We start from the raw sequence: 12,827 nt of genomic DNA, 5'->3' as shown, positions 1-12,827 counted from the left end.
CAGCTGTGCCCTATCCTGCTCCCAGTGCCAGGTCACGGGGAGCGGGGTAAAGGGGGGGTCCCTGCACTGAGAGGGCTGGGAGGCACCCAGAGACAGCCTTGAGCACCTTGCAGAAGCCCGGCAAACTGGGGCTCTGGGAGATGGTGGTCCCCTCTGTGCTTTGGGGTAACTCTGCTACCACCAGCCTTTGTGGCAGCAGGGGGTTCGCAAGCTAGTTTGTGTCTTTGCAGCCAGTGTTTCCACCTGCCCTTCCCGGTTCTCCTTAAGGATGCTTCTCTCAGTTGGGGGATTATCTGTTCCGCAGGAAGCTGTGGGAGACCGCATTCCCGTTCTTCTGCTGGGCAACAAAGTTGACAACGAGAAGGAGCGGGAAGTGCCACGGGGCCTGGGAGAGCAGCTGGCCAAGGTGAGGGGCGAGCATCCCCGTCTCTCTGGACAGGGAGGGACCCCAAGGGGAGTCGGGCATGTACCCCAGAGCTGGGGTGGGAACCTTCTCTGGGAGCCCCCTGTGAAGTCAGCAGGCGGGCTGGGTGGTGTCCCGGCATCGTGGGGCTGGTCCAGCTGCCGCACGTGGAAGTTTCCGCAGAGAACTTGACTCAGGTGTGGGGAATTTCCCAGACTCTCTTCCTTGGAACTCAGAACTATGAATCCTCAGATAGTAGGAGCTTACTTATTTCAGTCCCCCCAGCTGATCCTTGAATCCCATCATCTGTGTTTCCCTACTTGGTTGCCTTCAGGGATGAAACACTCACTGCCTGTCGGGCAGCGTGCTCTTCCTTGGGCAGCTCTGTTAGAGCATCCATCCTTCCTACCGAGACTGAGCGTCCAAGCTGCAAACTCCAGATAAATTCAGGGCGGGCACTGCAAAGCCAGCCATTAAAATGAGCATCGACCCTCTTGCCCAAGCAGGGAACTGTCGTGGCGTGATGGCAATCAGGCAGCAACAAAAGCCATGCTCGCTCCTTGCTTCCTCTACTGCCTCAGGGTGGTTTTCGGGGAACTGTGTGTCTGGGGAGATAGGGCTTCCCAGCCCCAGGATTCCATAATTCTCAGTGTGCTTTGCTCCAGACAGGGACTCAGGACCTCAGAGGCTAGGAAGGCAGGCACAGGTGGTGAAACTCAAGGGAAAAAGGAAGAAGAAAGTCCCACAGCTGCATGTCCACGGGCTGCATCCACAATTCCCAGTCCAAGGAGCTCTGAGCACAAAGGTTTTTGCATTGCGTTTGGCAGAAAAATCCTGACCGGAACCGATGTGAGGCTATTTATGGGTTTTGTTTACCTCACTTTGAATAAATATTCAAATATTTCACTGAAGAATTATTAATATATTTGATTATAGCCTGCTATCCCAGATCCACAGAGGCTATTATATAATATGTATTATAGACAAGTATTCACTTTCTAAAACTCAAAAATTCTGGATTCCAAAATACATCTGGATCCAAGGTTTTTGATTAAGGAACTGCAGACCTGTGTTTTTAGTTTATCATCCCATTTTCTTTTCTTTTCTTTCTTTCTTTTTCTGTCTTTCTCTCTTTCTCTCTTTCTCTCTTCCTTTCTAGTGGAAAAAAACCCTGTGGCTCCGAGAAGTTAAGTGATTTATTCAAATTATCACCCGGCCCCAGGGGTGGGGTCAGGACTCGAAGTTGGAAGGCAAATCACGTCTCCCAGTTCTAGGTCCTGCGTGCTGCCCACACCCACACAGAGCCTTAAACCTTCCACAGATGGAAGGGGAGTCAGGGCCCAACCGAGGCGTGCAGGGACCAGACCAGGTGAAGGCAGAGGATGGAGCTGGGCCAGCGTTCGCAGGGCCTCCTGATCTGCAACCGCAGAAGTGTCTGCACTCAGCTACCCGTCCCCCCAGGGCGTCAGCCTCCAGGGCTCATGCCAGATGCCATTAGCATTGTCATTAAGGAAGCAGGAAACCTATTAATGGGAGTGATGAGTGGAATAAGATGGGCCTTGGCCATGGCACCCCTACCTCCACTCTCACAGTCCAGCTTCTGCCTACCAAAGTGATGGACAATTGTCCCGTGGCGCCAGTGCGGACGGCACGGGCAGCCGGCGTATTAATTAACTGGTGTATGAATGAACTGTGCCCGTGTCATGCGGAAAGCAGGCTGCTGGGAGCCCCGCTGTGGCCCGAACAGGCCCACTGCCATTCGTACCCTCCTGAGCCTCAGTTTCCCTGCCTGTAAAGTGGGACGGATGTTGCCCACCCTGGCCTCTGTGTCTCGGCCTGCATCACAGGCTGGTGTGAAAAGAAAGGAGCCCGTACATCCCGGACAGCAATTCCAGAAAGTGTAAAACACAAAGGCAGCAGTGTAGGTCCTATTGTTTTATAGTTGTTACGGCTCCCCTGAGAGATAGTTCCAGAGCCTGCATCAGTCAGGGAGCAGGAGGGACAGAAATCAACCTGGTACAGAGTGGGGAGGGGACGACACAAGGAAGTGAGGGTGTGGTCAGTGCAGAGGGGCATTCTCCCACGCCCCCCATGGCTCCCTTCAGCCCCCCCCCCCCATATTCTCCTTCATGCCCTCTGTTCTCTGATTCCAGGAGCACAACCTGATCTTCTACGAATGCAGTGCCTATTCCGGTCACAACACCCAAGAGTCCGTGCTCCATCTGGCCAGGTAAAGAGACACCACTCAGCCGGTCCCTCTGTCCATCTGAGCCATCTGGGTAGAGCGGCTGGAGGCCTAGGCCTTTGTGTGGGACCCCAGGGGTGAGGGACAGCCCTCCAAAACACAGTGACAAAGAGAAAGCCTCATTGCCTGTCACCCCGCCCGCCCCCCAACTGCAGTCTTCTTCTGAGCCTTAAAGCCTGCCTTTTTCCCAGGGATCCTCTATTTAAATGCAAATCCTCCTGGGAAAGGTCAGATCAGAGGCCCCTCAATGCTGGCTAATATTTTAGCAGGGATTAGTTGGCAGCCAGCTGGGTTATACTATGGGCTCCTGGGGGAGGGGGAGGGGGACCCAAGGAGAGGGGCTGCGGTGGGGGACACAGAGGCACCCAAGAGGACAGCACTCAAAAGATCAGTCCCGAAAGCCTCTGCCTACACTGAGAGTAAAGAAACAGAACCACACAAGCCCCATTTCAATCCTTGGGCAATTCACTCATTCATCCATCTAGGCATCCATCCACCCCTCCATCTGTCCCTCCATCCATCTATCCATCCATCCCTCCATCCATCTGTCCATCCATACAGCCGGCAAATACTGACTAGCGCTCATTTTGCACTCAGCCTTCATCTTGGGGCATCTAAAAAATATTTTTACTTGAGTAACTAAGAGCTCAGGACAACTTCTTCAATGCACTGGAGAGGCGCTGGAGTTATGGAAGACATAGGGAGCTATGGGGAAAATTCTAGGGTTTTCTCTGCCACTGATTCCCGGGGCAAGTCACCCTGCCTTTCTGAGCTTTGCCCCCAGCATAGGAACAGCCATCGTATTTTCCCTGCCCACTCAAGGGTTGTTGTGAAAATCAGAAGACATGCTTCAGGTGAAAGCTCTTGGAAGGTATAAAGCAGGGATAAGATACTTAAGGCTACTTTTAATCCTTCACCTCTTATAGTTAATCTGGAGCTGTGCTCATGCGGGAAGCCCCGCCATAAAGTTAATAACAAATAGATATAATTTCTGAGCCTCTGCTGTGTGCTGGGTACTGTGATAGGCTCTGCAGAGACAAAAGGTACAGTCTCTGCCATCAGCACCTGACTCTCTGCTGAGGGAGCCAGACAGAAGCAGTGCATTACACCCAGTGATGGGGCTATAATGGAGAAAGGATCCACATGCTATCAGCGCATCAGGGGAGACTTCCTGGAGGAGGTGTTATGAAGGACGCATATTGACTACACTCTGGCTTTACAAATTATAGTCGTGCACCTGTGCTCGTCAGGGGAGACTTGGAGGACTCTCTGATGCTCTGGGGAGGGTGGGTCCCTCCTCATGACCCAGATGGTCTGTAACCTGAGGTGCCTAGCAGCTTCTCTGCTGCTGACACTCTACCTTCCCCTCTCCCAGGATCCTCAAGGAACAAGAAGACACAGTGAGGGAGGACACCATTCAGATTGACCGCCCCGCCAAGAAGAAAGCCTGCTGTGGCTGATACGGGTCCCCTAGGACTCCCACCCAGGCCTGAGGCCACAGGGCCTACCCTGCGTCCTGCACAGATGCCCTCACCAGGGCCCACCCAGACCTTTATCCTTGTCAGCGATGTCCCCCACCCCAAAGGAAGGAAAACACATCCCGTCAGGAAAGCTGCTCTTGGAGCATCTTGGGGTCTTTCTCCCCCTTCTCTGTCTAGACCCAGTTGCCTATTCCTTTCTTGTTTCTCCCCCCAGCTTGGTTTCCTGGGGAAACGACAGATGGGCTTTTCCAGAGAAGCCACCACGTGCCTTTCCCACCTCCCTTCTCGCCCCCTGCCCTTAGGAGCCTCGGCACTGAGGTTGCCATGGCAACTAAGCAAGGCAGACTTGCTGCTTCCTGTAGGCCAAAGACACAGCACTGGGGCAGCTGGTCTGGCCTTGGAGCCTGTTCTCTGGATGGCAGTGGGATACCCTTGGCAGGTGCTTCGTGGACGTTGAGATGCCCGCGGGTGTTGAGAAAAGCACACTGGGGCACCTGCATCCTGTCCCAGCCTCTCCCCCCACTGGTCCTGCTCCTTCCCAAGCTTCCGGGCCCCTCCTCTCTCAGCAGCCACCATGCCTCCAGTATTTGTCCCCTTGGGTTCTCTGAAGCCATGCCTTCTAAAAACCACAGGCTTTGCTCCCCACCGCCCACCCAGACCCCTGACGCCAAGGTGGAGTGTGGGAATAAAGGTACGCCTGGGGTCAGGGAGTGGCTTACTAACTGCTTGACTTCGAGGAGGAGATGAAAAGAGAACCAGGGCAACAAAACCATCTGTTGCTAAACAGAGAGGCCGTGTCTGAGGGTATAAATAAGTATACATAGCTGTGTAAAAGCCATTTTCTAAATGTTTCTCAAAATAGCTCTTCAAAATGTGTGCGTGGTGATTAACAGGGTAGATTGCCAGGCGGGCAGGGAGGCCCAACACCAGGTCCGTAGTTACTGATTTCACTTTATGTTACTTTTTTCTAGAAGGCTCTATTTTCTTTTTAAAGTGTGGCTGTGATGTTGACATTTTGCTGGGGTCTGAGCGTGAACAGAGGGTAGCTGTCGGCCTTGGCACCCCTGTGAGGGCCCCGGCAACGGGCACTTGGATGGAGGGGACTGATCTGGGCCCGTGTGTGGGCCCGTCCGCTAGGTGGTGAGGTCCCAACCCCTGGCAGCGCTCCAGCGTCACTGGCTGGTGTCCAGGGGGTTGGCAAGGGCACTCTTGCCCTGGCTGGGAGTTTGGATGCAATGATCATAAATATCACTGCCTATGACCATTCTAGGGCTAGCCCCAGGCCCCCCGTAGGAAATTGGGTGATGTCCATGTGCGGTGGGGCATGCAGGAAGGAAGAGAGCAGAAAGTATCCACGGGCCTCCAAGAAGATGATTCACGACACCTGCACACAGCCAGCCCGACCGCGGGGCGGGAGGGAAAGCCACCGGCCAGAGCTCCCAAGGTTATTCCTGTGGCCTCTTTCCCAAACCAGCCTCAGGGTCAGAGCCCATGGGCCACAAGCAAGCGCTAGCCGCCACGTGCAGACTTTTTCTCTCGTCCAGCCTTTGCAGGCCCCTGGGAGCCCACAGAGGTGGGGGACAAAAGCCAGCACTGGGCACCAGGAGGTGCCCAGGACCTTGGGTAAGCCTGCTCCCTCCCGGGCCCCCGTCGCATCAGTAAAATAAGGGGTGGGTTGTTTCATGTTTCAGGATCTTCCTGTTCAGAGGGCTTGTGTCTGACTTATGCTGGCCCCCAGTCCAGGTGTGAAGGGACCCACAGGAAGCTCCTTTCCCTAAGAGAGGGCACTGCTGATGGTCTCACTAGTGGGATGGGTCACCCAGAAGTGGCTCTCCAATGTCTGTGTGTGTGCATGTGGAGGGCAGGCGGAAGAGAGGGGGCAGCATGGAGAAAGTGAACAAGCTCTCCCACTTCCGACAAAAAACAGAGATGTCAACGGGACTCATGGGGCCAGCAGGCTGTAGCCGGGGCTCCCTAAGCCCACAGGTGCCTGTGTACCCAGACAGTAGTCCCTGGCTTGGGTTTCGAGCAGGGTGGGCTTACCCTAGTGCCTGGCCTTCCGGCATGTTGGGTAAATCACCACGAACCCTCAAAGATCCAGGCAGAAAGAGGGGCAGGAAGGGTCGTTAGGCCTCTGCTGCTTCCTTCTCCAACCCCACCTGAAAAAAAAATGGCAGAGAGGGACCTCAGAGAGACTCTCAGAAGTTCTGTGTCCCTAGGTCTCAGCTGCCCCTTCCCTCCCTATTCCTTTGAAACAACCCCAGTGGCCGCCAGCCCGGCCCAGAGCCTAGCACTGTGTGTCAGAAAAGCCTCCTAGCTCCACCCCCTTGCTGCTGGCATGACCCTGAGCAAGTCCCTTAAGTAGGTTTCCTGTCTGTCTGTAGACGGGAGGTCTCCATGTCTACCTCACAGGGATGTTTAGGGATCAGGGGAGGCAGTGCGTGTGAAGTGCCCAGAGCACATAGGTGCTGACAAGGAGGGGCTATGGTCATGGTCAAGGTGGAGTTTCTGCCCAGACCCCTTGCCTTGCCTCAGTTTCAGATTTCATAGCAGCTAACACTAAGTGTCCTCGTAACTGGGAACTGCACGGACACCACCTCGTTTGTGCGCCTGCTTGTCCAGCCCATCCCCCCGGCTTCTGAGCTTGTGTCCGGCACTGCCTCTTGGCCCTGCCTGTCTTTGTCCTGCGGGTTTCCTGGTTCTCCAGTCGGACCCACGTCCCACCACTCTCCCTCCCTGCCGTGGTTCTCCCGGACTCAGCCCGTTCCGGTGCTTACCCAGGGATGCTCTGTGCTCGTCGGCATCCCTGGCCCCATGCTCGCTCCCCGATTCCGATTCCTTGGGCTTCTCCCGGGTCTGCTGCTGCCTTCACCCTGAGGGGCCACCACGAGCTCCATCACCACACCGACAGCCCTGTCGCTTTGCTCCTCGTCCCGCACTTATTTCCCCTCACAGCCCCTCTGGGGTCTTTTCTGTTCCTCTGTGATACCCCGACTTTCTCCCACTCTCCCCGCCCTGTACTCTTTCCCCGGTGTTCATACCTCTGCCCAATCTTGGAGTCCCCTCCCCCCTTCTCTCCCCCAGGCCCACAGGCGGCGTCTGCATCCTCCATCATAAATGGCTCAACCCTTTGTCTCTGTCATGAATGGTCACTGCTCCAAAGGGCCTTAAACCAATTTCAGCTAAGGCGTTAATGCCAGTGGTGTCCAGGGCCATATTGATACTTTAACAAAGAACTCTAAAGGAGAGAAAACTTTAACTCAAAGGAATAAATCCTTAGTGCTAGACTATCAAGCACCCTAGTGAGTCATGGGGGTCAAATATTTAGGACAGAGCTGCTTCTCCTGTACTCCTCTTAAAGATCTCAGTTTGCTTCATGTACTCTGGGGCTCTATTTCTAAGTCCTTATATATTTAAAAAAAATGTTTATTGGAGTATATAGTTGATTTAAAATGTTGTGTTAGTTTCTGTTATACAGTAAAGTGAATCAGTTATACCTATACATATATCCACTCTTTTTTAGGTTATTTTCCCATATAGGTCTTTACAGAGTACTGAGTGAGTTCCTTGTGCTCTACAGTAGGTCCTTAGTAGTCATCTGTTTTATATATAGCAGTGTGTATATGTCAATCCCAGTCTCCTGATTTATCCCTCCCTTGGTAACCATAAGTTTGTTTTCTACATCTGTGACTCCTTGGTAACCATAAGTTTGTGTTCTACATCTGTAACTCTATTTCTGTTTTGTAAGTAAGTTCATTGGTACTCTTTTTTTCAGAATCCACATATAAGTGATATTATATGATATTTGTCTTTCTCTGTCTGACTTACTTCACTCACTTGTATGTTTATAATGGTATCTCTTCTTGAGGAATTGACCCTTTATCATCATAAAATGTGCTGCTTTGTCTTTAGTCACAATTTTTGCCTTAAAGTCTGTTTTGTCTGTTGTTAGTACAGCCGCTCCAGCTCTTTTGGTTGATACATCTTCCTCATGATACATCTTCTCTGCCCTTTTACCTTCAACCTATTTGTGCCTTTGAATCTAAAGTGGTTCTCTTGTAGACAGCATGTAGCTGGATCACGTTTTTAAATCTTTTCTTCCAGTCTCTGCTTTTTAATTGGAAAGTTTAATCTGTTTATATTTAATGTGATGGGTAAAGTATGATTTGTGTCAGCCACTTTGCTATTTCTTTTCTGTATTTCATATGTCCTTTTTGTTCCTCTATTCCTCCACTACTGCCTTCTTTTGTTGTTTGTATTGGTTATTTTCTACTGTACAACTGTAATTCTCTTGTAATTTTATTTACTACGTATAATTTATTTGTTTTCTTGGTGGTTGCCCTGGGGCTCCCCATTAATATCTCAATTTACAACAGTTTGGATTAATAATGACTTAATTCCAATAGTATAAAAAATTTGTTCCTGTATAGTTTCCATTCCCCCCTCCCTGTTATTATTATAAATTACATCTTTATACATTTTATGCCCATCAACATAGATTTGTATTTATTGCTTTATGCAGTTGTCTTTTAAGTCAGTAGAAAGGAGTTACAAATAAAAAATACATTTATAGCATCTTAACTTATTTATGTAGTTTTACCAGTGCTCTTTATTTTCTCATGTTGACTGAAGTTGCAATTTAGTGTCCTTTTATTTCAGTAGTATTTCTGGTAGGGCAGGTCTGCTAGAGACAAACTCTCTCAATTTTGTTTATCTGGAAATGTCTTAATTTATCCTTTAGTTTTGAAAGATAGTTTTACCAGATATAGAACTTTTGACTGACAGGGTTTCTTCCCCGCCCCGGTCAGTACTTTGACTTTACCATCCCACTGTTTCTGGCCTCCATGGTTTCTAATGAGAAATCATCTGTTCATCTTATTGAGGATCCTCTGTATGCGATGAGTTGCTTCTTTCTTGCTGCTTTCAAAGTTCTTTGTCTTTGTCATCCAGTGGTTTGATTTTTATGTGTCTAACAATAGATCCCTTTGAGTTTATCCTACTTGCAGTTCACTGAGCTTCTTGGGTGCATAAATTAATGGCTTTCATCAAATTTGGGGGGGTTTTGGTTATTATTTCTTTAAATATTATTTTTGTTTCTCTCTCCCTTTCCCTTCCTTATAGAACCTGATTGTGCATAGGTTGGCGTGCTTGATGGCGTCCCACAGGTTTCTGAGGCTCTGTTCATTTTTCTTTCTTTCTTTATTTTTTATTTGTGTTCCTCAGACTGGATAATCTCAATTGCCTTATCTTCAAGCTCACTAATTCTTTCTTCTGCCTGCTCAGATATGCTGTTGGGACCCTCTAGTGAATTTTTCATTACACTTCTAGTGAATTTTATTATTGTACTTATTAACTCCACAATTTCTGTTTGATTCTTTTTGATAATTCCTGTCTCTTTATTGATATTCTCTGTTTGGTGAGACATTGTTCTCACACTTTCCTTTAGTTACTTAGACATGGTTTCCTTTAGGTCTTTGAACATATTTTAAATAGCTGGATTTAAAGTTTCAAAGACCTCACACTGGTAGCCATCTGCCCTGCGCACAAATCAAGCTCTGCTTGCCATCCCTGCTTTCTTTCTCCCACTTCACACAATGTAGCCAGGACTCTGGTCTCATTCCTTAGCCCCATCCCAAACCTCCTCCCCAAAGTCTTTCTTCTCTTCTAGATTGGAGGAGGGACCTTAAAATCAGAAGTTGTTTAGATCTGAGAAACCCTCCCCTCCACCTTGAGCCTTTGGCTGCCCTGCTGGAGAAGAGCTGCTCAAGGAGGTGTCCAGTTCCCTGGGGAAGTGAAGGGAGGCCAGAAATCCTCACTCAGTGTTCCCCCTCCTGCCAGGAATCCAGACATTCCACAAAGCTTCACTCACAAGGGATAGGTGTGGGAAGACTGCAAATCAGAAGCTTATTTAAAAAGCAGTTTAATTACTTCAAAATAATGAAATCACAATATATAAGCATACAAAAACCATGACTCAGCTGTCCTGTTGCTGACTGGCCCTAGGTTTCCTGCTATTTCTCCTCCTATCACTCTGGGGAACAGAAAGTGGCTCTACAGATTCCAACCAATTCAGTCAAAATCTGTACTCATTAGTTATTCCCTCCCTCCTTATCCCGGGGTGTGTGATGGTCGGCAGGATACGGGAGCTTTCTAAACCTCCCCACTTCCTAACTATTAATGTTTCTATTAATAGACATGCTAATTAGCAGCAGCAGTAACAAAGAACACCATAACTCTACCTTTCACACAAATAGGGCACATAATCAAACTGCCCTGTTTAGGAAGGACCCGAATGGTGCTTGGCAGAGGACCTGAGATCAATGTGGAGCCTGAGGAGCGCTCGTGAGGCTGGGCCATTTATCATCCTTGGGCAGGACTGGGTCAGGTCCAGGGACTGATCCCCTCCAAGGGCTGCGGCTTTATCAGGGCTCGGGCTCTGAGCCGGAAGTGGTAATTGCAGGCCCTTGTCACAGCACCGGGAGATTCCACTCCCCCAAAATAAGGACTCCTAGTTCCAGTGAGGCCTGTGCTATCATAATGATTATGACTGCACCCACCTGACCTGTAAAAATAAATACTACACATAAAAACACTGCACCCCTAAGCGAACATGCCCAAAGACATGGAGAGAGAAGAGGATGGAATCTTTTCTGACTCAAAAAGAAGAATTGAAACGTGGTGCTCAAGGGGCATAAGAATGAGTTTGGGTCACGTGACTACGGAAGTGGGGTTCAACGAGCAGGTGTAGAACTAGGTCACGGGCAGAGGGTTGGGGTGATCCAACCTCCAGTCCATGGGTTGCCGGGCCGTTCTGTAAAGTTTGGGTGTGGGGTTTATCTATACACAGTGTCCACGGACCGCTCCCCTAAGGGCACGAACATTCACCTCTGTCACCTCATTTTGGGCACAGTGGCCAGCAGTGTTTGCCTAAAGGTCCAGTTAAGAGCAGAGCCTCGTGTGTCGAGAGCAAGGCCCACCACTTGGTGGGTCACTCCGCTGGACCCCTGGACCCCTGTGGCCTAGTAGACCCATGGGGTTTGCCCGCTGGCTCCAGTGAGGAGCTGCTTCCGGCTTTAATACAAAGCGTTGAGGATCATTCCAGCTGCTGCGGTTTGATTGCCTTTCAGACAGTGTGAGGCCCATCAAAGCCTCTGTCTCATCACCCTGCAGCCGCCGCGGCTCCCACTGGCAGCTCGACAGCTCAATCTGACTTGGGCTCCGTGCCTCTGAGCATTAAAAGATACTTCCCTGCCCGGCCCTCTTCTTTCCTGGTGTGGAACCAGCCACCTTCACCCAGGCGCTGCCTCTCCCAAAGGCTTTCTCTAGCCCCTAAAGACCTGTGCAGAGTGAGAACCTACATACAAGTTTGTGGCATTGGGCAGAACCTGGACCTGCCTGATGCTCTGAGCCCCAGCTTCCCAGGCTATAAAACAGTTCTCTCTGCCCGACTACCCTCACCAGGTGTGTGTAGGTCAAATGAGAACCCTGGGGACAGGGCTTAGTCAACCGAAAAGCTCTAGGCAAACTAGTTATCACATCTATCTCCTATGAAGAGACCAGAGCAAAACACAATAGGCAAGAGAGAAAATCCTTCAAGTCTTGGTACTGGGAGCAGCTGGGGTCTCACTCAAGAGCATTTCCCATTTCCCTAGGCTAATAAAACAAGGAAAACCTGCATTCCTCCAAGCTAGACACTTGGTCTAAGAACACTCTGTATCTTCCCCCTCTGCGTTGAAGGTGGACAGGGGGCCCCGGCATCCAGGCTCCAGGCTCCCCCTGGCAGGGTTCATGTCTCATTCACTTTTGTATTTACTAGGGCCTGGCACGCAACAGACACCGGAAGGGTGGATGGGCGGATTTTAAGACTTTAGCTACCACACTCCTAATCGGACCATCTTTACCCTCATGGTTTATGAAACACTTTCACTTTGTCATGAGGCACAAGTTCTGGCCTTGGAGGGCAGTGAGTGACGGCTGCTCACACTGTTGTGAATGTACTTAATGCCTCTGAATTGTACATTTAAAAATGGTTAAAATTGTAAATGTATGCTATGTCTATTTTCCCACAATACATTTTTTGAACAACCTCTTTCACAAACGTTTATGTTCCATGAATGAGTAAAGGATGGATTCTCTTCAGTGCCACCACTGAGGCTCTAAAACACCCGATGTTTGTGTTGGGCCGTGTCAGGAGATGAGGGAGCAGGAAAGGAAGACCAGCTTGCTGACAGCCCTCGAGCTTCAGGGCACCGAGGGGAGGAAACACCTGGAAACCCACAACTATACATTGACGCATCATAAAAACACCATGAGGGGATTCCCTGGTGGCGCAGTGGTTGGGCGTCCGCCTGCCGATGCAGGGGACGCGGGTTCGTGCCCCGGTCCGGGAAGATCCCACATGCCGCGGAGCGGCTGGGCCCGTGAGCCATGGCCGCTGAGCCTGCGCGTCCGGAGCCTGTGCTCCGCGGCGGGAGGGGCCCCAGCAGTGAGAGGCCCGCGTACCGCAAAGAAAAAAAACGAAACACCGTGACAACGACCCCAGGCTCCCCTCCCTGCAGGGCCCCGAGTGAACTCCCCCAGCCCACTCTGCCGGCCTTGCTGCCCCTGCCCACCTGTGCACACCCGTCTCTTTAGGAGTTTGGCGCCTCTCCCTGGAGACAAGCTCCTGGGGATGAGGGGACCTCCATACACAGAAGGC

General features: G+C 50.6%; 1 protein-coding gene across 8 annotated transcripts in view; it reads left to right on the top strand.

Moving 5' to 3' along the window:
* The window catches only part of CRACR2A (calcium release activated channel regulator 2A), a 163,549-nt gene extending 154,835 nt beyond the window's left edge, over window positions 1-8,714 (top strand). For 5 of the 8 annotated variants that reach the window (XR_016394848.1, XM_022577328.2, XM_022577329.3 and 2 more), the window contains 3 exons: window positions 305-406; window positions 2,557-2,633; window positions 4,024-8,714. Coding sequence is in view for 6 of the 8 variants with exons in the window: in XM_022577328.2 (XP_022433036.1) it covers window positions 305-406; window positions 2,557-2,633; window positions 4,024-4,108 (264 nt within the window). In the remaining 2 variants the exon portion in view is untranslated. Of the gene's footprint in view, window positions 1-304; window positions 407-1,068; window positions 2,515-2,556; window positions 2,634-4,023 lie in introns of those variants that run through there. The other 3 variants (XM_089920152.1, XM_022577334.2, XR_002645097.2) reach the window with 3 other exon arrangements.
* The last annotated feature ends 4,113 nt before the right edge of the window (window positions 8,715-12,827 follow it).

The sequence above is a fragment of the Delphinapterus leucas genome, chromosome 11, assembly GCF_059928025.1.
Source record: "Delphinapterus leucas isolate spDelLeu-1000000601 "Yukka" chromosome 11, BTC_Dleu_Yukka2, whole genome shotgun sequence".
Taxonomy (NCBI): domain Eukaryota; kingdom Metazoa; phylum Chordata; class Mammalia; order Artiodactyla; family Monodontidae; genus Delphinapterus; species Delphinapterus leucas.
This window is presented reverse-complemented; position numbering and strand designations above follow the sequence as displayed.